At 42.1% G+C, this 23,750-nt stretch overlaps 3 protein-coding genes across 3 annotated transcripts in view; all 3 read left to right on the forward strand.

Annotated features, from left to right (window-relative positions):
* The window catches only part of arhgdig (Rho GDP dissociation inhibitor (GDI) gamma), a 19,486-nt gene extending 9,256 nt beyond the window's left edge, over positions 1-10,230 (forward strand). The window contains exons 2-6 of the mRNA XM_056407283.1: positions 102-275; positions 1,630-1,713; positions 6,487-6,563; positions 7,483-7,546; positions 8,144-10,230. Of these exons, the coding sequence (XP_056263258.1) occupies positions 102-275; positions 1,630-1,713; positions 6,487-6,563; positions 7,483-7,546; positions 8,144-8,343 (599 nt within the window). The 3' untranslated portion in view covers positions 8,344-10,230. The remainder of the gene's footprint in view (positions 1-101; positions 276-1,629; positions 1,714-6,486; positions 6,564-7,482; positions 7,547-8,143) is intronic.
* A 2,601-nt stretch (positions 10,231-12,831) lies between these two features.
* On the forward strand, positions 12,832-15,677 carry rpusd1 (RNA pseudouridine synthase domain containing 1). The gene is made up of 6 exons (XM_056407296.1): positions 12,832-12,918; positions 13,566-13,789; positions 13,876-13,999; positions 14,070-14,172; positions 14,336-14,437; positions 14,692-15,677. The coding sequence occupies exons 2-6, from the start codon at positions 13,602-13,604 to the stop codon at positions 15,102-15,104; spliced, it is 930 nt and encodes a 309-aa protein (XP_056263271.1). The 5' UTR covers positions 12,832-12,918; positions 13,566-13,601; the 3' UTR covers positions 15,105-15,677.
* Positions 15,678-16,528: 851 nt separating this feature from the next.
* slc25a17 (solute carrier family 25 member 17) lies at positions 16,529-22,512 on the forward strand. The gene is made up of 9 exons (XM_056406173.1): positions 16,529-16,714; positions 18,005-18,065; positions 18,158-18,224; positions 18,427-18,578; positions 19,480-19,596; positions 20,214-20,362; positions 21,137-21,232; positions 21,433-21,518; positions 22,281-22,512. Exons 1-9 carry the CDS (start codon positions 16,658-16,660, stop codon positions 22,432-22,434), a joined length of 939 nt encoding a protein of 312 aa, XP_056262148.1. The 5' UTR covers positions 16,529-16,657; the 3' UTR covers positions 22,435-22,512.
* The last annotated feature ends 1,238 nt before the right edge of the window (positions 22,513-23,750 follow it).

Below are 23,750 nucleotides of genomic sequence, written 5' to 3' on the forward strand. Positions count from 1 at the left end.
GCAGTGAAACATTTAGGTCTGTACAGGTACAGGTGAGGTCTTTGGGCAGTGTGTGGGTGGGTATGTCTTTAATGGTTCTTCTTCCCTCTTCTTCCTCAAAGGTCTGCTGGCCGACAAGAAGGATCTTCGTCTCGAGGAGGAAGAGGATGACAGGAACCTGAACTACATCGCGCCGGTCCAGAAGAGTTTGGAGGAGATCCGGCAACTGGACCAAAATGACGAGAGTCTGGTCAAGTACAAGCAGACCCTGCTGGGGAGGGAAACGAGGCCAGCAGGTGTGTGTGTGTGTGTGTGTATGTGTGTGTGTCTATTGTTTACCTGAGATGATAGAAGAGCTGGTGAGTCACCCAGGTACCCGACGGTACTGCAGCTTTAATAACTGTTCACTCTATATAACGACTTGGTGCAGAATTCCTCGCAGTCATCAACTTCCGATCAAACACACACACACACACACACACACACACACACATACACACACATACACACGTGACCTGCCTGCCTCAGCATCTCTAATCCAGCAGCCGGGGCCGTGACGGCTGATATTAGTCGAATATCTCTGACTCCGCCCACTGCTGTAACGATGCCTCATCTTCATCTTGGTAACATGAAATACGGCGAGGAAGGCGGTGATGAGAGGAAGGGGAACGCGGGGGGGTGGGGGGGGGGGACTTTATGGTCAAGCCGAGGCCCTTAACGCTTTTAATCGGTCCTCGCTGAATCCGGATGGCCTGCCGTTCTGTGATTGGACGATTACTTTCTTCTCCAATAACTAAAATGTTTATGACCTGAAATATTTTTAATATATTTAAGTTCAGCATTAGCAGGATGGACGTTAAATCTCTTTCTCGCCATTCTCGCGGTGCAGCCTTTGGACTAAAAATAAGTGGCATCACCACGCAATAGACATTTGGGGAGTTGAGTGAAATGTCAGTTTTGACCCGGTGATTTGATTTTTGACCAATTAAGGAGAGAGAGATCCCGATAGACGTTCAGCCTGAGCTGCTGCAGCATAAATATGTCTTCATAATGGGAAGACACTTTAATTTCATGTTTCACAAATACCCCAATCCTCCAGATTTGCTTCCACGGCCCAAATAACGAGAAGCTCCGTCGGTACCGTGGACACGTGGAGCGTCAACCGGGGAGCTTTTTTATTGGAGCGCTAGCATCTTTTCTTCAGAGCACTCTACAAAACAAACTTCCCAGCAAAGCGCTGCTTGTGCCTCAGTTCCTGTCAGCTGTTATTAGCCAAGAAAAAAAAAGACTCTAAATGGCCACTCACACATTGTGTGTAATAGTGACCGTCCACCTTCTACACCTCCGCTTCCCCTCCGTCGGTCTCTCTCGCTGCGACGCGTCCTCGTCTCTGTTTTTGAAGACTTTAAATGGACAAATGTCATATATTATCAGTTTATTCATCTGAAAAGGTTCAAATAATGAAGTCCATACAACATGTGTGTATAACTTACGTCTTATTGCTAAGCTAAGCTAACTCCTCCTGACTCTCTTCTCATCTAATGACAGTAAAGCAAATAAAATAATCTTATTTTCCAGTGTCTAACTAAAAATATACAAACAAGCAAATACATTTATATATATATTTATATATATGTTGTTCCTGTCCAGACTCCGCTGTGGCGAATGTCCAGGTGACCAGACTGACCCTGCTGTGCGACGAGGCTCCTGAGCCAATCAGCATGGACCTGACAGGTAGGCGACGCCCCCCTCCCATCACCCTTTCCGCCTGTTCCTCTCTGTCCGAGAGAGATGTTTGCTTAGTGGGCTTTATTGACATCTTCCCCCGGATGCAGGTAAAAGCGACAGTCAGAGAAGGAGAGTGAGGTGTGTCTAAATTCATGTGTGTGTGTGTGTGTGTGTGTGTGTGTGTGTGTGTGTGTGTGTGTCTGCGGTGCATGGTAATCAGGTGGCTGAATCGAGATTATTTCAATCCCTCCTGGGGATTACTTTGAGGAAAGGATCGATTCATGTGTGTGTGCGTGTCAGTGCGTTTGCGTGCGTGTGTGTGTGTGTGTTCACCATTGACTTGTGTGTCAGGGCGTGTCAACAGGACAACAGTTGCTGTGACTGTGCGTGTTCATGTGTGTGTGTGTGTGTGTGTGTGGGCTTTGCTCTTGTTTTTCCTTGTCTGAGGCCTCCCTACCACACACACACACATGGACACAATCACAGACTGCTGATAGGAAAGGTCAGCTGGTTGCTAGGCGATACCGCCTCTGAACGCAGAGGGTCCTGCTGAGGCCGATACGAAGCGTTCACATGTGATCGACACCAGAGATGACGAGGAAGTGATGGATGGAAAAATCAATCCAGTCATCTCCACTCGGACTCGGACGACATCATTCTTGTTTTTAACAGAAAGTCTGCATTGGGTCCTGGCGGGCAGTTTGAAGAGGCGCCTCAGGGAGAGCCTGTGGTGGTGTGAGGTCCTGATGATGTCATCAGCATCACAAACAAGCAAATGATAATGGCGGCAGGAAACTCTCAGACCACGTGACTCGATTACCGCGAGTCACCGAAGAAATGTGCACGAAAATATCGATTACCAGCCGGGAATGGACGAATGATGGTCCTGTTGCATTATGGGTAATGTATAATGCAATGTGTTTTTTTTAGCTTGACCTCTATTAGGGATTTAAAGTCAGGGGTTAATTGAGTTATTTTAAAGTTACTTGTTTTTTGGTTCTCATGGTACGTTGTTTAGTGAGGAGTTGGTAAGAGTCGTGTGTGTGTGTGTGTGTGTGTGTGAGTGTGTGAGTGTGACTCAGTTCATCTGTGTCTTGTTTCAACAATTTTACAGATGATTTCTTCTCGCGTTACTAAATCATAATAAACATCATACACTCGCAGCCCGCGTATCTGAGACTGAACGTATTCCTTCTCACATATCTTCACATTTGGATGAATGTGTGTGTGTGTGTGTGTGTGTGTGCGCGCATGCTGCCATCTTTCATCGTTAATCTCCAGAGTGATCACCGGTGCCGCTCGGTGTATCGCGAGCCGGCACCGGGCCGCATGTGAGGTGGACTTTCCGTTGGTGGCTGAATGCATTAGAGACCTCATTATGCACTGCAGGCTGCTTCCAATGCAGCACGGCGACGGGCGCTTACTGCTCTGCATGTGTGTGTGTGTGTGTGTGTGTGTGTGTGTGTGTGTGTGTACGTTGCACCACAGTAAAGGTGATTGCTCCACACTTTAGAAAGTGGCGTCCCACCGGAGCCCTTTAACCGCTGCGCTCGTTGTTTGGGTTCCCTCGTGCACGCCGAGCTCTTATTGTGTATCATTTATCATTTGTGTTTACAACTTAATAATGTTACAGTATTCATGACCTCAAATAGACTAATTGCGTGTTTTTTCTTGTTATTTATTTATTGTTATTTCTTCAGAAATAAATAGTCCCAAATTCTTATATGTAATATTTTGCACTGAGATTTTTCTACTGACGATAGAATTTGAGATTATTATCCTTTCAAGAAATCTCAGTTTCTTCGTCGTTTCAGTTGTTGCTCGTGCTTCGGTCGATGGCCTGAACACTGATGCATTTATATATCTTAATTATAATTTTTAGTTATTTTTTCGGGGAGCACAAAAGTGACTTGTGATGTGTTTCTCTGCGTCTGGAGAAAGCAACACGGATTTATTGCCCAATGGGCCCCCATGCAATACCATGGACACAATGCTGTGGCCTGGTTGGCATTGAATAAACATTATATATATATATATATATATATATGCTGCCCGACCGCACCACATTACGCAACATCCTTTCATCTTTATATATTTTAAAATAGACCTTTTTCAATGGTGTCGTGACTTTTTTTGTCAATATGAGCCTGTTAGCATTTTGATGTTAGCATTTCGCTCATAGCTTTAATCAGAATCAGAATCAGAATCAGAAACAGGTTTATTGCCAAGAATGTTTTCACAAACAAACGAGGAACTTTTTTTTGGCGGAAGGTGAAAGATTCGCGCACCAAGACACTGAGGCGCCGTCCGCGGCGCCATCTTGGAAAGGGTGGATGAAAGATGACAGCATAACATGAGGGAAGAGAGGCGAGAAAAAGAAAAAGCCACCCCCCGACTATGCCCCTAGAGGGGTACAGTGTGGGAGCAGGAGAAACAAAAAACACCATTGCACATAAGCACATACATCTTAGACATGACTTGCAACGAGTAGGAAGGGGGGGAGGGGAGGTAAGCCAAAGACTGGGCGATAGCCCCGTCATTGGGGGCAGAAGGTAACCAGCACCGACAAGCAGTTTAATGCATAAGAACACAACACCTTTTATATGTGAGTCATGTATATTTAATTAAGATTTAATTGCATTTCTTGTAACAATAAAACAACGTTGTAATTTTAATTATTGTTAAAATAGGACAGTAGTTGATTTATTCCCTTATATTTTACTAATCTTTCGGCAATCGGTGCAATATTCGGAGAGTGTGAGGCTCAGCCGTGCATGTGCATCTTTGCATACATATGTGTGTGTGTGTGTGTGTGTGTGTGCATGCGTGTGTGTGGGTGAGGAGAACAGGTATACAGCTCTCCACACTGACCTATTTTCTCAGTCAGACGCTCCCGGGGGAGGCCAGCATCTTCTCTCTTTTGAGGAAGGAGAAGAGGAGACGAGGGGGAGGAGGGAGGAGGGAGGAGAGGAGATTTACATTCCACAGTTCATAAGCGGGGAAAGAGACTAAATTCAATGAGACCGAGACACAGATAGGGCGGTGATGAATCTCCCAAATGTTCATTACCGTGACGACTTACATTTATGGTTTTAGTATTTATTGCATCGCCATGAATCTCCCAAACCACAAGTAGAGCGTTATGTCGATGCTTTTCCTTAAAGTGCATATATATATATATGTATATATATTCATCTGTATATATATATATGTGTGTATATATATATCTGTATATATATACAGATATATATATATATACAGGACTGTCTCAGAAAATTAGAATATTGTGATAAAGTTCTTTATTTTCTGTTATGCAATTAAAAAAACAAAAATGTCATGCATTCTGGATTCATTACAAATCAACTGAAATATTGCAAGCCTTTTATTCTTTTAATATTGCTGATTATGGCTTACAGCTTAAGAAAACTCAAATATCCTATCTCTAAATATTAGAATATCATGAAAAAGTATACTAGTAGGGTATTAAACAAATCACTTGAATCGTCTAATTAACTCGAAACACCTGGAAACACATTTTCAAATGTTTGATTTTGTTTTGCTGTTATAAATCTTTTTTTTAACTTGGTCTGAGGAAATATTCAAATTTTATGAGATAGGATTTTAGAGTTTTCTTAAGCTGTAAGCCATAATCAGCAATATTAAAAGAATAAAAGGCTTGCAATATTTCAGTTGATTTGTAATGAATCCAGAATGCATGACATTTTTGTTTTTTTAATTGCATTACAGAAAATAAAGAACTTTATCACAATATTCTAATTTTCTGAGACAGTCCTGTATATATCTATATTTAAATCTGTATATATACACATATATATATATATATGTGTATATATATGCATATATATAAACATATATATACATATAGATGTGTATATATTTACATATATATATATATATACATATAAATATATATGTGTATATATATATGTTCTGTTTACGGAGGAGGTCACTTCCCTTTTTCTTTTGCTTAGCCTCTCTTCCTCCACACTGCTGTCTGTTCCCTCTATCTCTCCTCCATCTCCTCCCCTCCTTCCCTTGTTTCTCTCCGTCCATTAGGAGGCACTCAGGACGGATGGTCGGGTTTTTAAATTGAGATATAAAGTGATTAGGCGGTGGATGCATTTCTGATTGCTGTGTGCCTTTTCTACATCGCTACGATGAACCCGATCCACAGCCAGACAGAGACAGAGAGAGAGAGAGACAGAGAGACAGAGAGAGAGAGGATGTAAAGTACAAAGAAGCTGTTCTCTTTCCTCCAGGAACTCTTTTGTGTATTAATGCAACTTCATGGCTTGAAATCCTCTTTTTTTAGCTCACACAATGAGAGCAAATTGACCCAAATCTGCTGAATTAAGTGTATATTCTCATGATTTTAATGTATCTTATTGTAAGCAAACACATGCCAGCTGCTGATGTACTAAACCTTACTAATACATTACAAAAACGATCAACTTTCATGCTATATTCTTTATTTAAGTGAACTTCTTTGATTTAACGGTACAACTTTTTGTTCCTTTTTGGTTTCAAAATCTCTTTTTTTCTTTTGAAGTTCCTTCTTGTGATTGTAATTTTTTTCAAATTTGAATTAAAGCTCGACACTAATACGTCTTTTAGTTTGTAAATTCAAGTAATAAAGTTTGGAACAATCACGAATTAAGTGCTCACTAAATAAATAAAAAAGAGTGAGGTGATATCACACAGAGTGAGTCGTGCTGACCATGATGAATGTTGTTGTTGTTGTTGTTGTCGTCTGTGCAGAAGACCTGAGCGCTCTGAAGGAGAAGACCCTCTCCCTCAAGGAAGGAGTCACGTACCAGCTGAAGATTCACTTCAAGGTAAGACGGATGGATGCAGCAGCGGAGGGATGGAGAGGTTCACTCTCCATCAGGGGGTCACAACAAGCTCTTCCTTGAAGCCCCACCCTCATCCCCCTCTTTTCAGATGACATCACCCAAAAAAATTAAAGATCTGCTGACGAAATCCTCGAATTGAAGGGAAAAAAAGAAGTGATTCAGCGTATTAAAACAAGTTGGTCTGTTTTTATTATGAAAGAATAACTAATAATAATAATAATAATAATTTAGACTTCTATAGCACACAAAGACGCTTGTAACTGCACAAATAAAGATGTTTTTTTAAGCTGTAAGGGATATTCTTGTCATGTATCATCTATAGAAATGTGCATTTCGACAGCTAACAGCTCAGTGACTTCGCTCTGCTGTGAGGACCCCTAGTGGACAGATGGCCTCACTGCAGCTCGACTCAAGGCGTCAATAGTTCCGACAACAAAAAACACGTTTCGTGGAAAATCCAACGTTTCTGTGTCGTTGTAATATTGTAATATTGAACTCTACGTTGTTAGCTGTTAGTTGCATGTTTTTATCTACAAACACATTAATAATGATAAAGGTTATTTATGCAGCACTTATCCAAACGAGAAACAATTACACCATGTGTTTAATAGAAAAGAAGCTGTTGAGTTGCATCATGGGAAATGTAAGAATGTAATATCCATGTTGTTGGTTCCCAGTAGGTTTGTAGTCACGCCAAGGTGCCTGATGAAAGATCTGATGAAACTCTCTCTGTGTGTGTGTGTGTGTGTGTGTGTGTGTGTGTGTGTGTGTGTGTGTGTGTGTGTGTGTGTGTGTGTGTGTGTGTGTGTGTGTGTGTGTGTGTGTGTGTGTGTGTGTGTGTGTGTGTGTGTGTGTGTGTGTGTGTGTGTGTGTGTGTGTGTGTGTGTGTGTGTGTGTGCAGGTGAACAGAGAAATCGTTGCTGGCTTGCGGTACCATCATGTGACCTCCAGAAAAGGATTGACAGGTACCTTGTGAAGAACATACAGGTCTATACTCATCGAGTAAAAATAAAGTTCCAAAAAGACATAACTGAACATCAATCAGTCATTTTATTTGACTAAATATAGCATGTGTATTATTGTAATTTAATGACCAATTTTAAATACTCTTTTATTTGTGGAAAAACTAGTAGCGACTGCCCTGTGAAATGTATTATAAATACACAGGGATGAAACAATGGGCTCGTTACCTTCAGCAGAAACAGGGAAGACGTTTTTCTGCTGATGTTCAGTGCGGATAACGAAGGAGCGGCGAGAGTAACGGCAAACAAGATCGATGCCGGCTCGATTAGCAATGCAGCTAAACGCTAAGACGCTATTCTGAATTATACATATCGAAACATATTGTTTTGTGTTTCCCACTCCAAAGCGCTCTTAAATGTGAGATCATAGTTTTTCGTAGATGTTTGATGAACAGTTTGCAGTATGAGAAGGACTCTCAGAGCTCCGGTGACCTCACTTCTCTTTCTCGGTCCTAAATGACTCAGATGACATCACTCGAGGCACTTTATTAGACCTCGCCTACCTCGTCGGCTTCACCCGTCTTGTTTCCCTCCCTGCAGTGGGCAAGGTGTCGCACATGGCGGGCAGCTACTGCCCGAGGGACGAGGAGCACGAGTTCCTGTGCCCGGTGGACGAGGTGCCCAGAGGCGTGATGTCACGCGGCCACTACAAGGTCGCCTCCCACTTCACCGACGACGACAAGAACGCCCACTTGGACTGGGAGTGGAACTTCAACCTCATCAAAGACTGGAGTGAATAGAGGGAGAGAGAGATGATGATGATGCACTCTTTCACTCCTGTTCTCCCCCTCCTCTCTTGACCTTCCCGTCTTCACCCTCCTCCTCCTCCTCCTCCTCCTTGTACCAACCTTTCCTTCCTTGTCTGTTCGGTGCAGGTGTCCCGACTCTCCCCCCCCCCCTTCTCTCTCTCTCTCTGTCTCTCTCTCTATTTTACATCCGCATCACACCCGTTCAGAGTTCACATGAGGACGCTTTAGAGATGATGATCTCCTTTTCTTCTCAGTTTCCTTTCTCCCACCCTGCCTCCGTATATCAGCAGTGTGAAGGGGGAGGGGCATAAGCAGGCAATTAAAGGAAGTCGCAAATACACAATATACATTACACAGGCAACGATGACGCGTGACACGCAGCTCATCGAGGCCTTGAAACCTCAAGACGCGAGTTGGTTGTGCCAGTGCGTCCGGGTTCATGGAATCCTTCCGACCGGCTCCACGGCGCCCCCTGGTGGTCGGTTGTTTGTTCAGCTCCCGCCGCGTAACAACGCACGCTGAGAGTCGCGTTACTCCGCCAGGCGTGGTGGTCATTTACGTTAAGATCATATTTGTGCCCTCACCCGATTGCTTAAATTAACTTAACTTAACGCACATCATTTCTCGAAGATGGATTTCACTTATTTTCAGATTCAGGGCGACTTCTCAGACCCCCGGGAACGAAAACATGGACAACACACTGCAAACAGGAAACCCTTGAAGAGCTAATTCAGCATATTTAATGGTGTGCAAACATGTACACAAATGAAGGCAAAGAAATTAATTAATGGGAATATTACAATTCTAGTTTATGTCCCTTAAGGCATTTGTATTGCTGTAATTTTAAAACGTTGAGCAAGACTATCCCCAACAAAGATGTAGAATTTAAAAAAGACCAAATAGGAGTGATAAAATCCAGTCCTTCATGTATTTCTTCAGGTGAAGTATATATTTTATCCCATGTCTGAGGGTGTAGATTGATCGATCCGTCGCATCCCAACAAATATCATGTTTTCATTGCAAACTTGAAGAAAAAAATAATTGATCAAATGTGATAATTCACATCCTTAGTTCTACAGGAAGTAAAGGAACATCAGTTTTTCTTTCGCATAACGACATTACGCTCTAATTATCCAAACGTCGTCTTTTCAAATCCTTAATAAACCGGGATGCATCCTACTTTAACGCCGCTGTGTGATTTGAAAGCGGCGGCCTTCTCGAATCTTTGAGGAGCGTTTTTTTGAAAAGACGGATTAAAGACTGAAAGTGAACTGTGCATAGTGTAGAAAGAGATGCATGCATGTCCATTTAATAATTTGATACGATTCATTCATTAAAAATGAACAAAGTGTGCCCTTTGTGAACTTCTCTCGTTTACCGAGGACACACGATGTGAATACAACGCCGCTCTGACTATAATTAATGGAACATTTTAAGACGGTAGTTGAAAGAATACTGAGAAGTAAACCAGGGGATGAATTAATTCCCCTTTAAAAAAATATTATAATATCATTACTGTGTTAAGTCTTTGGATATGATATCGTCATTGTTGCTGAACATTGAACTTGAAATCGTTGTGATCTGAGACTGACTGTACACGTTGGCTTGTTGGGTGTTGCATGGTTTAGCGAGACGCTCTTCCTTTTTTTACGACTTTATTGTAAAATTTGAATGTGATTTAAAAAAAAGAAGAAAAAAAGATACTGACGCAATATCCAGATAGTCAACGGTTGCCATGGACTACAGATACAGTATTTACAGGGATATTTTTAAAGGCACCGGATAGCTGCGTTCAACGCCCAGCCTGTAACCATCGAGTGCCGCATCGTCAAATATTGGTGTCAAATCTAGTGTCCTGTATCTTTTAATAAAGGCAATTCAAACAACCAGTGAGAGGTCTCTTTTTAATGTTCCTCCCACATGCACACAAAGCCTCCGTATAGCGGATCTCACGCGAGTTGATGAGCGGCCGGCGATCCCGGCTTCCTCCGAAGCTAACGAGCCACATGTCAACGTCTCTCCTCCTGGCAGGAAGCTGCTGCTCCGGCTCAATAAAGAACCGGAGACGTGAACTAAATTAAATGGCAAATCGTTTGTCTTTTACACTTTGGTATCACGTGTTCATTTTTTAGCTTTACGGCAGGTGCAGTTTGATACGTTTGGACAGAGCTAGGCTAGCTGTTTCCATCTGTTTCCAGTCTTTATGCTAAGCTAACTAGCTGCCCCCAGTTACTTTGGTTTATTTTAATAGGGGACAGTGCACATCTATAAAAACATTTCTGTGAATGTGCCAGAGTTATTAGCCAAGAGGCTATTTTTCATCTGTCGTCCTGAGAGGCAGATGTTACAAAACAAACCTAAAAACATGAGATTACATATACAAGGTTCCTTTTACAGTTAACGACACCCGTATGCATCGGTCCCAATAAAAGTTAGTTTATTTGGCCAATAAAAAGTAGACTTGGAGTAGAATCCATCGTCTAGCTCTGGGCTCTCGGCCTCCACCCGCCCTCCGTGGGCCGGTCATCCCGTCGTGGTGTCGTTGCCGCTCAGCGCCTCCTCCAGCAGGGCCCGCTGGGCGCTAGCCGGCAGGTAGAGGAAGGCGTAGAGCAGCGCCAGAACCAGCAGAGCCCCCAGCAGAGGGAGGCCCCAGTCCGACGTGCTGATGGGCTCCTCACAGCGGGCCTGCAGAAAGGACGAGTTCTCCATGGTGGGCCAACGGACCGCTAACACTAACTGAAGAAGAAGAAGAAGGGCTAGAAGAGTTCGCCCACAGTTCTTCAATGTCCCGCCGACACGTCCATCGATAAACTCAGATTATGTTTTTCTCCTCTACAGACCTGAGTTTATTCAAAGAGCGTGAAGGATTTATCCCAGAATGGGAAAGGGCAACATGGAGTCAGCTGCAGAGAGCAATGTGACATCCAGGTGGGTTTTCATCCACAGAGCCCAAAAACAAAAGATGAATCTGGCAACAGGACAACAGGATATGCAGTTTGGGTTCAAAAGAAGAAGATGAATCCTCGATGTTGAACAAGATCGTCGTGAATGTCTTCAGCGTCGCCGCTCTCCTCTTCGTCTTCTTCGTCCTCTGTTACCTGACTTCAATGTGTGTCACGGCCACCTGACATCACGCAGTGTCTCGTGCATCTCTTTCTATGCGTGTGCGTGTGTGTGTGTGCAATAGAGACACAACCCCATAGTTGAATCCTGTTCTCTCGTAACACCTGTCTCTTTAAATACACACACACACACACATGCACACACGCGCACACAATTCCAATTATATAATGGTTGACCTTCTGAACTGAAAACTAATTCAAACCTGCTGTGTTTGGGGATTATTGAATATCTCCAACCTGAACTTTATCTGACCTTTCAGACTCAGTTCGTTCCATCAGCACTTTGCTAAACCGTGAAGCTTAGAGTGTTTGGAACATGCTGGAAATATAGATCCACAGCGCAGAAGATGATGGAGGAGTTATTTTCATCATTTCTTTTTCTCCAAAGCTGTAGATTCTGTCCAGCCATGTAATAAATAACAAAAAACACAAATTAATACCAATCATTTGTAACTCCAAACAGGCTAAATTGTTTTATCAGCCCAAATCTTGTTGATTTGTGTTGTAGGACTTCATTGAGAGCTGTAGAAAGGAAGAACTGCCCTTCCCTTCAAACAAATTTGCCCTGAAACGTTATTTAAACATGCCTATTGTGAAATTGGGAGCATTTCAACCTCTTCACAACGGCTCTCAGCATTTCTTAAAGCTCTGAATATCGTATATACCGCCTTTAATAAAGTCTGAGACAAAAAAGTGTTGCATCTTTTAGTAATTTTTAACAAAGGTCAGAGGTCACAACCTGCTGACGGTTAACATTTGGTAAATAAAACATGTCGGACTGGAGAAGTCTCTTAAGTGATCCGCGGGGGTCAAAGTGACATGAAACTGACTCTGAAGGAGGATGAAAACAAGCAACAACTAACTATAATTGTGTGTATGCGTGTGTGTGCAACTCCCAACTACAGCCACAAGGAAAAAATACTAACTATCTATCCATCTATCTATCTATCCATCCATCTATCTATCTATCTATCTATCTATATATCCATCTATCCATCTATCTATATATCCATCTATCCATCTATCTATATATCTATCTATCTATCTATATATCTATCTATCTATCTATCTATCTATCTATCTATCTATCTATCTATCTATCCATCTGAGGACATTATCTCCGGGGTCTATGACCAAAAAGCAGGTTTACTGGATTATTAACTTCCTACAATAAAACTCCAGAGCCCCCTCAAATCTCTAATATTTACTTACTTATCAATAATCCATTAAACCTAGAAAAAGACGCTGACATGCACAGAGTCATGCTGCGGTACAAAATCAGGACGGTAGATGGCGCTATACACGCAGTTCTTTTGTTTATCAGCCATAATAAAAAAAGACGAAGAAGAACTTGGAGGTTTTATGAATGTTTTTCGACAGACGTATGCGTACCGTCGCTATGTCGACAACAACACAACACATGGGTCTCGCCTGGTTTCTAGAGGTAAGTGACGCAGTATTATGAGCTAAACCGGTTATTTTACGGTGTATATATATGGAATGTTTTCAAGATTAGCTAAAATTAACCGAGTTTGAGTCACGACAGTGTTTCTGCTTTATGGCAAACGTCGCAGGAAGACTTACCATGGGAACGAGAGCGAGGGAGGCTCCTTCTATCTGTGATTTTCTCAGTTTAAAACATGTTAATATGTTGATTTTACACTTTGTTTGTGTTGTGTTTTTATTTATTGAATGCGTGGTGGCCAGTGTTGTATTTAGAATCACATACACTGTGTAACAAGTACCAAAGTTCTCTTCTGAAGTACAACTTACTTGCAGTGTTTTCATTGTATTCTTCTTCAATGAATGTCAGAGGAAAACAATGTAAGTCGTAATCCACTGACATTTGTTTGAACCTTGTCTCACTGCAATTTACATGATTTAGTTCATCAAATATGACACTGAATTATCTCCATTTCGAGCAGCTACAAAGTACAACGCTGCCTGGCACCAGTATTAGTGCAATAATATATATCAGTATGAACGAGATCCTTTTTTACCACATGTGCATTTTGTTTATAATTCTTTTGCTTTTAATAGCTTTAAAGTGGTAGTATTGTATTGACACTCTACAACACATTTGTCCTGCAGGGCTGGATGAGCTGTGGGAGTTAGACGCTGCACACGATGACCACGGAGTCGGCCCGCCTGGAGAGCCTGTGCGTGCTGCACCAGAGCGACGACTACATCGTGGTGGACAAGCACTGGGACATCCGCATCGACAGCAAGATGTGGTACGAGAAACACACCGTGCAGGCGCAACTCGGGCACCGCTTCCCCGAGCTGTCGGACCCCAGCACCTACTACGGATTCAGGTCAGAGTCACACGGGATGCCAACTGCGTCGGGTCACGTGAAGGTCAACGTGCGGATCGATAGTCTCGCCGTGTTTCTCTCAACAGGTTCTGTCATCAGTTGGATTTCTCCACGAGCGGGGCGCTTTGCGTCGCCCTCAATAAGGCCGCCGCCGGCCGAGCTTACCGCTGCTTCAAGGACCGCACCGTCACCAAAGCCTACCTCGCCCTGGTGAGGAACGCAACAGAGACTTTTACGTGTGTGTGACTGAAAAGTAAGTGAGGAAACGGTTGATTCGCAGGTTCGTGGCTGCGTGGAAGAAGAGACACAAACCCTGGACTTCTCCATCGGCAAGAACTCCTCCGAGGGAAAAACACACATGATGTGTATCGAGGGAACAGAAGGTGTGTGTGTTTTTACGTTTTGGACTGGAAGCCCCACATTTTGTTCTGCAGGTTTTTGTCCACACAATACACGTGGAATAAATAAATACATAACTATACACACATGGAGTTTAAGAAATGAATTGTCGAATACTTGATGGTGAATACTTCCTTCCGTCGTCAGGTTGTGAGAACCCGAAGCCTTGTCAGACGGAGCTGTCGGTGTTGGAGTACGGATCCTATGACGGAGACCCCGTCACCAAAGTGCTGCTGCAGCCACTCACTGGTAACAACACTCACTCATTTTTATATAAAATGTATTATTATTATTTAGGCACAAATCGCTTCTTGAGAAAGTTTTTTACATTTTCGGACCAGTCAAATCTTCTTTTTATATTTACATAGTTAATGATACAGCTATAGTTTATAAATATAAGAGGAAATTAAATCAGACAAACACACACACACACAATGTTTACTTTGGAAAACTAACACGTGATAATACTTCTGGCTCCTCACCATCTGTCCTCCTCCGCTCAGGCCGAACACACCAGTTAAGGGTCCACTGCAGCGCGATAGGCCACCCCATCGTTGGAGACTTCACCTACAGCTCGGGAGCGGACGACGCCCCCTACCGCATGATGCTGCACGCGCACCTCCTCCACATTCCCCTGGAGCCCGAGCCCCTGCTCGTCTCCGCCGGAGACCCCTTCCTCCCCGCGGCGGACCCCAAGTGGCTCCCGGGGCGCTCATTGCAGACTCTGGCGGCCACCGTGGAGGCGCTGCTGGAGCGCAGGCTGGAGGAGGACAGGAAGATCAAGGAGGAGAAGAAAGAGAGGACGAGGCGGGAGGAGGAGAGGAGGAAAGGACGCAGGGATAAGAGGACTGAGGGAGAGAGTGAGGAGCAGAGGAGGCAGTGTCAGGAGTGGCTGAGCGAATGGGCTGGGGACTGATTTATTATTATGTTTTTATTTTTTATTTTAGCTTGTTTGCCAATGATAGTCTCGATGAGTGTGCAAGCTCCATTTTACTGACCCCCCCCCCCCCCCCGTTGCATTTAAACGACATCCACGGAAGTAAACATGATCAAAATGAGTTAAGAAGAGATGTGTGGGAGCTTGGATGTTCGCTGCTGCTTTCTTTCACAATTAACAGCCAGGAACTGCCTACTAAAAAAAAACTGTCTTGAACAGATTCACTGAGAAGTTCCACCACTGTAGGAGAGAAATAAGTGCCTTGCTCAAGTTCAAGGGAGGGCTTGGGTTGATACCATTTTTTGCTTTCTTCTTGTATACGGTCACCCTTGAAAAGTGTAAGCATTTTGAATTTCGGGAGCGTGAGGAGCAACAATTGTTTGTTTTTTCTTCCAAATGCTCATAATGCTCTGTGTTGTCACATTATCTGCATGGCTGCAACATGCATATAATCTCATTTAAAAACATTCAGTTATATATTGTTTTAAACAACAAATGTCTACCAATCAATCTTGGTAAATGTAAAAAGCTAAATAAATGGTCGAGCAGGAATTCAGCCCCGTCTTTACATCGATACCTTTTGAATATCTTCTGGGCTACAATTGCAACTGCCTCCATGGGATGAGTTGAGCTCTGAGGCCACGCTCATGCTTTCCTCTGCCTGTTGCTGCACAGCGTTAAGCAGCGAGACCATACGGCTCGTAATTATTCCATTGGCATACCTGCGCAGTTTCAACTGGTGTTCTGTTGCAGCACCCTGAGACAGCCGCTGTGGTGCAGTTGCACCCTGTTATCCAGTCATTGACGGCCACCAGTTGTCTTTGCGATGCCTAAAATGTACCACATTACACCTTTTTATTGACTTTTAGATCCCACCCAAAGTCACTCCTGCAAAGAAGGAAATAGAAGAGGGGATTCTTTTTGTAACAACATGGCCTGTGTCTTTTTTGGTTATTGGTCTATAAATTAAATAGTAAACTGTTCTACTTAAATAAATGTATAATGTGACAAAGGGAAGACAGGTATACATATAACAGCTCAATGCATGCAGGGAAATAGTTACTATATTACAACTTACAAACAATGAACATAAAATGGACCCAAAAGTGAACAGTGCATCTGTTTACAGGGTGAATGTGATTGTCCCTGATGCTCACATGCAGCAGTATCCTCATTAATAACATGCATACTAGTTAAATGCATATTATATAATGTAATAAGTGCACTCATCTTCTATTTAGACAGCTTTACTGAATCCCTCTATAGGTTGATCCTGCAAATATTCCCTAAAAAATGCTAAATAGAACATTAAACCTGTTGATAGGTGCATAATGACGGAAAAACTACATTACCCACAATGCCCCTGTGTTCAGCAGTAAAAGCGTCATCCCACCAGGAAGCGAAGCATTAAAACAACATCGAGTTTCACAACAGCAGCTTTTGATTTAGTAACGGGAGTTTAAACAAAGTTGGTTTCTTTTAGTCGAGCAAAAGGCTTCAAGCATAAAAATATAAGAATACATTCGTTAAAAATGAGCTACGCTGTGTTCTCGTATGAGGCTTTGGTCCATGCTGTTTCGGGAGCCCTGGTAAGTTAGCTTCACTTTAAATATTGTTTTCTGTAATTCAGTGTTTAATGTCAGCAGCTGCAGCTGTGGAGCCTGTGAGCTTTAAATCTTCCACTCGAGACTCCATTCATAGTGTAACGTGTCCCAGACATTTCTTATGTTGCGAACAAGCATCGCTAAACATGTTTCAAAGTGTACATATCCGCTCAAGGTAACCAGTTGTTTCAGATCCCTTCGACTTAATGGATCAATATATAAATTATGAGCTGAAACTAATATCTAGTGGGCGCGCGCACAGGACTGCGTGTCTTGCAGTGCAGTCTCTTTTTTGATCAGAGAAGAAATTTGGGCGGGGCGATCTTTTTCTTTTTTTTTTTTGTATTTCTTCATCCGTTCTTGTGATGCACTGCTCATGCACTGCTCAATAATAATCGCGTAATCGCCAAATGGATGAACGGTGGCTTGAAATATGTTGTTTTGTGAATGTGAATGAATCTGGTGAGCGAGACAGAGCGAGACTGCAGATGTGAAGAGAAGAACGCACAACGCACGCGCAGAAAAACCAGTAGGTTTGAAAACCAGTAGTGTAACACCGGCTGCTGCCGAACAGCAGTTGAGACAGTGTTCAGATTGTCTCCGCTGAGGCCAATAACGCCGTGGCTGTTGAGCACATTTTTGCTCCATCCCAATGCGCGCAAACCGCGGACCTGGCAACACTGCAGCTTCGCAAGTGAAATCGATCCGTAGTGAAATGCCTTGCATTCAAGTTAAATAGCCGTGAGAGCTTTTCACTAGTATGTGTGAGAGATTTTCAGTTGTGTGCGTGAGATATAGTTTTCAGTAGTGTGTGTGAGAGCATTTCACTTGTGTGCGTGAGAGCATTTCAGTAGTGTGTGTGAGAGCATTTCAGTAGTGTGTGTGAGAGCATTTCACTTGTGTGTGTGAGAACATTTCACTAGTGTGTGTGAGAGCATTTCAGTAGTGTGTGTGAGAGCATTTCAGTTGTGTGTGTGAGAGGGTATTCTGAATAATGTCCCAGACGAGATATCACCACATGTCACGTTACATTTACCTGCATTTTAAATGTTTAAACAACTGAAATATGTAAACCAACCTCTCCATATGGCAAGACATCATATGCATTTTAGAGTGATTCGTGATTATTCAGGAGTTATAGTAAATGGTGTGTTTTCTGCCATATATTCATCATTGCATTGTTAGATTTTGCAATAGAGTTTGGTGTAATATGTATTTCACATTACAGAAATACACTATATTTCTTCCCTGAAAACTGACTGTAGTCTATTTTAGGGCAGTGTGACCGCCATGACGGTGTTCTTCCCTCTCGACACGGCCAGGCTGAGGCTCCAAGGTAAGAAGTGGTGAAGTCATACTTGGGAGTTGTTTGTAGTTATCAACGTGACGTCGTTATTAATTACAAGTTGTCTTTTTGTTCGCGTTCAGTGGACGAACACAGGAAGGCCAAATCTACTCCGGCCATTCTGGCAGAAATTATCAAAGAGGAAGGAGTGTGAGTGGAGTAAATGTTATATTAGATTTGCTGCTGTTGCTCGACAGTACATTCCTTATTCTACGCTCTATCACCTGAATGATGTAATTACATGAACACAAGCACCTCGCACATTTCCAGCTTAGTCTGAAAATATGTGCGCGTGGCGGTTTATCGTTTGAAGGGTCCTGAGGCATGTCCCTGTTGTCGTCCCTCCTTTTAGATCCGCCCTGTACAGAGGCTGGTTCCCCGTCATCTGCAGCCTGTGCTGCTCCAACTTTGTTTACTTCTACTGCTTCCACAGCCTCAAGGCCAGCTCGCTGAAGGGGAAACGGTCGGCACCCAGCACTGACTTAATCATAGGCATTGCTGCAGGTAAGAGGGTCGCAACATATCACAAACGCCTTGTTTTAGCGACCGAGGACAAGAAAGTTCATCCGGTTCACGCCCATTTCCTCTCGACTCGTCCTTCTATGACATCATAACCAAAAACAATAACAATACACGTGCTATATTTGCTACAAACGCTCCAATCCACCTGGGCATGTGATCAATTTGCCTCTTTTTTTGCTGACAAAATTCAGAGAATTAGACAAGCAGTGGGTTCCTCCACACCAACCACGGGGTATGTGTGGTCCTCCATCTTTAAATAACATCCATAGAAGCTTAGAAAACATTTGAAAACATCTGAAATCCTCCTCTTGCTGCTTGGATATTCTACCAACACACTTCTTCAAAAGTATCACACGCTGATCTTTTACGAATTGTAAATGCATCCCTTCTCTTGGGTGTTTTCCCACAAGCCCTAAAAACTGCAGTTATTAAACCACTCTTAAAAAAAGGTAAGTTTAGACCCTGAAATAATGAAAAATGATAGGCCAATATCAAACCTCACATTTGAAAGTAAAATTATGGGGGGGAAAGCGTTTTTTCAACAGTTGAACAACTTCTTTTTGTCTTCCAGTCCAAAGTACTGAAACTTCTCTTGTTAAAGACTTTTCTTTTTGCTGTTGCTTTTAATTTAACAAGATTCAAGGGTATTACTAAATGTCTGCATCCCACTACTGCACTGCAACTTTTATTCTATGTCTTGCTTTTTTACTGTTTTTAATGATTTAATGAATTTTCTCAAGTGTTTTTAAATATTTTTTTCTTTTTTTGCATCGTGTTTTGATGCTTTTAATTGTTTCATGTGAAGCACTTTGAATGTCCTTGTTGTTGAAATGTGCTCTACAAATAAACGGGCCATGCCTTCCACCTGCGTTCTCGCCTCCAGGTGTTGTAAACGTCCTGCTCACCACTCCGCTGTGGGTGGTCAACACCAGACTGAAGCTTCAGGGTTCCAAGTTTCGCAATGCAGATATAAGGCCCACCAACTATTCTGGCATTCTGGGTAAATGGTCATGTGACTTCTTTTTTTTTGGAGTTGTCTGTCCGGTTCATTTTTGTGAATGCAGTGTCTCCGGAACGCCCGGAGGGGATTTATTCAGATTTGGCACTAACGTACACCCATGTGTACACTTCACGTGACGCCTTTGGGTCCAATAATACTTTCCCCCTTAGATCTACAATGGGAAATAAGCAGTAATATTTTTCTTCATAGTAGAAACACTGAAATAGCTCTTTAAAAAAAAAGAAATTAGGTCATAAAAGTTTTTAAATGCACTAATAGCTGATTCAAGACTTCCTTCTTTCTTTCTTGTGTGATTTTATTTTAGTCCAACTTTTTGTGCCTTATGCAATCGGCAAGTTTCCTAGGAATGAGTGCACAAACGTCCACTTTGACTCAAGGTTGAACTTATCAGAAGGTCAAAGGTCAATGTGACCTCACAAACATGTTGTTTTTCGGCCCCAACTCAACGGTTCATATGCTAATTTTTTGATGAAGTGATGGCACTCTGATATGACAGATATATATATTCATTGCAACATAGCTGGTTGGCAGAGACGTACAACCACCAGGTGGTAATTCCAGTTTTTTCCAGTAATGGCTGATTTGCTCTTCGGCAGATGCATTTGCTCAGATCATCCGCGATGAGGGTGCGGGGGCCCTGTGGAACGGGACCTTCCCGTCCCTGCTGCTGGTGCTGAACCCGGCCATCCAGTTCATGATTTATGAAGGCCTGAAGAGGCATCTGAGGAGAAGAGTTCCCAGGGAGGTGAGGGAGGAGGAGAGAGGGGAGGGAGGGAGTAGGAGAACTCGGACAGAGATCAGTGCTGCAATCCGAGCAGAATTTTAGAAAGTACGGATGCGGGGAGATGATAGTTGGATCAGTCCACTTTTACACAATTCAAATATTGTGTTTTTACTTTTTATTAAACATAATTTTTACGAGAGATCTTCACATTTTTGTGATTGTCAAAAAAAATTGCATTGACGAGATTTTAAACTGATGCCAATACAGTAAAAAAAAAACTATCGAAGCTTTCATATGGGCCTTTAACCTTTAAACATTTTTGGCTGTGAATATTAACATGAGAGTTTCAAAAGATCACTAGAAATTGAAACAATCTAATTGCATGCCCAAAATATGTTCTTCAAGAGTTAGTGACACTGTCGCTGAATACCCTCAGTATAATTCATAATAATATATATTATTATAACGATTACTGTAGTGTTGTATGTTGTATCATAACATAAATAAAAAGAACACATATACTAACATAACTTACACTGGAAAAGAAGAGGAAAGTTCCTTCTGCTCATCCCATCATCTGGATGGATGCACACTCGTAATGCAGTAATTCTCTTCACATGATTTTTCTTGTGAAGCAGATTCTTCTACGCTGAACATTTGCTTTTACACCACATGGACTTTTAGATTTTGGTGGACAAATGTTTAAGTTAAGGATTACGTGACCAAGCAGAGACGAGCTCAGACATTTAATGATGTGAATTTTTCACACGTTTTCTTCTTTTCTCCCCCTCCAAGCTGTCATCTGCCGAGGTCTTCATCATCGGCGCGGTTGCCAAAGCGGTTGCCACCGTCGTTACGTACCCGCTGCAGACGGTGCAGTCCATTCTCAGGGTGGGTTTCCTGTGTGTTTTGTTCACGCGTGTAAAACGAGAGGAGAGGCACGTGGTTTATTTTGTACGTTTTTATTTGAAACCTTCCTCGTGTTTTTTCCCATTTTTACACAAATAAAAGCCGATATGCTACCAGAATAAATGATAATATGCTTTAATCACACATGGGTGTGTTTGTTCTCCTTTTTTAAATCCCTGTAGTTCGGTCAGTTCAGTGAGTCAACGAACGAGCCCAAACTACTGTCCAGCATTAGAGCGGTCAAGTGTCTACTGGTCAACAGAGTCAGGTGAGTGCCCGTGGGAATTTAAGTTCCTGTATTTAGACACGGTGCAAAAGTGCAATGATGAAAACTGCATTTGACTTGCAGTTAATTTAGGAGGAAAAATTGTTTTTAAATGTGGTAAAAAAAAAAAGTGTCTGTGTTCAAACATGCAGTCCAAATCTGGTTTCGGCAAACCCAGATGACAATCAATTTGCTTTCATTCAATCTGGAAGACAATTAACAAATTAATGTATTAATTTTTAACCATTCATAATCATTTTAAATGACAGAACATGTGTCAGCATGATTTTAAATTTCCACTAAGACCTACAGAGCACATTAAATTTATTCAGCTGGTAAAAGTTTATTTATATATACTTATCACAGACAAAGTGTCAAAGTACAGTACATTAGTCAATTAAAACTATTTGGCAATAACAGGGCCCATCAACAGTTTAAAGAGCAAAGTAGAATACACAGTAAAAGATGGTGCATCATGAACACAGTACATCCATGTTATCACCACATACAACACTGCAGATGAGTAAACCATGCATGCACACGTGTTCTCAACTCATTGACAAATAACTGGACAGTCAAACTTAAAGAACTCTAAGTTAAGAGGAACAAATCAGATCATTATTTAAAACCATAATAATGCAGCTCTTTCTGTGGCTTTATTGTGTGCAGACCCATTGTTACGTGAATGGATGTGAAGAAGACTTTCCTTCAGATACGTGGTGATTCACATGTTTGCATTATCTTTTTTGGGGTTTTCATCTTTAGGAAATACGGCATATTGGGTCTGTTCAAAGGCCTGGAGGCCAAGCTGCTGCAGACGGTGCTGACTGCTGCGCTCATGTTCCTCCTCTACGAGAACATTGCCAGCTGCACCTTCAGAGTCATGGGACTGAGCAGCAAGTACCACAAGAGACGCTAGAATCACAACCACGGACATCTGAGACATTAAAGCACTGACGGTCGTGATCACTGCTCAGAGCCCATGATGGGGACTTTAGTTTCCTTCACTTTCTTGTGTATATCATTTTCAACGTTTCCGTATATCTTTAATGGTGACTTCATCCTACAAATACTCCAATAAATACTACATAATAATACTACAACCAGGAAAACACTACAAACTCAAAGTGAACCTCTCTTTTTCTGAAAAACCCTGAGTTGATGGATGGTTAATGCTCCGATTCTGAAATAAACAGAACACACATTCAACGGACAGATTTAGAAAGAAATAACACAGTGGACATCTTACAGGACAGTAATTCATGTTGGGAAACAACGAAATAACCTGAAGGATAATAACCAGATCAGTTTTTTAGATCAGTTTGAATATAAACATTTTAGTAAACACACGCAAACATGTTGGGATGGATTCACAAAACATGATATATTATCACAACTCTTTATAAAACAGTTTTTTTTAAAGTCGCAAATCAATAATGTTATTATACATATGTATAACCAAAATATCTGGACTATATTTGACTGATAATGCCTGTTTATTGTAACTGAAGTTTTAAATGCAGTAATCAATTGGGTAAAACGAAAATATGAAATGGGAAATAAATATATTATGTTTTATAAAAATGACTGACTACAACTTTGAACAATAAATTGCATAAATTGTGCAAACATGTCAAGAGAAACGAGCAAGATTCAATTTAATTCAGTTTATTTGTAAAGCCCAATTTCACAAATTACAAATGTGTCTCAGAGAGCTTTACAATCTGTACATATAGACATCCCTGACCTTTGACCTGTGAGGATAATAACCCAAACAACCCTTCAAGGGGAAAAAAGGGAGGAAATTCCTTGAGACATTTCAGATGAAGGTTACAAATAGTGAAATAAATTAGAGCTCTTGACATAATTTCATAATAATAATGAAATGCTTATTTTAGATAACGATGATCTCGACATATTTAGGATTTCCCAAAGTACAGCACCTCATATCGATGTCAGCTACCACGGTTCTCCTGTCTGGCGCACACCTCGGGGAACACGGAGCAGCCGCGGGGACCTGCGCCAGGGTTGCCAGGTCTGTGTGACAAAACCAGCCCAAAAACCAGCCCAATATTGGAACTCAAAATATGCCCATAACTCCTTCATGATGCCCCCCTGAGATAGAAAGTGACCCACTGCGAGCGTTGTCGACGGGGGGGGGGGGGTGTCGGCGTGTACGTGCTGATCTGGAGTCAGTTTGGTAGGATTTGGGTATAAATAAATTATTTCATTTTA

Source organism: Pseudoliparis swirei, chromosome 23, assembly GCF_029220125.1.
Source record: "Pseudoliparis swirei isolate HS2019 ecotype Mariana Trench chromosome 23, NWPU_hadal_v1, whole genome shotgun sequence".
Lineage (NCBI taxonomy): Eukaryota > Metazoa > Chordata > Actinopteri > Perciformes > Liparidae > Pseudoliparis > Pseudoliparis swirei.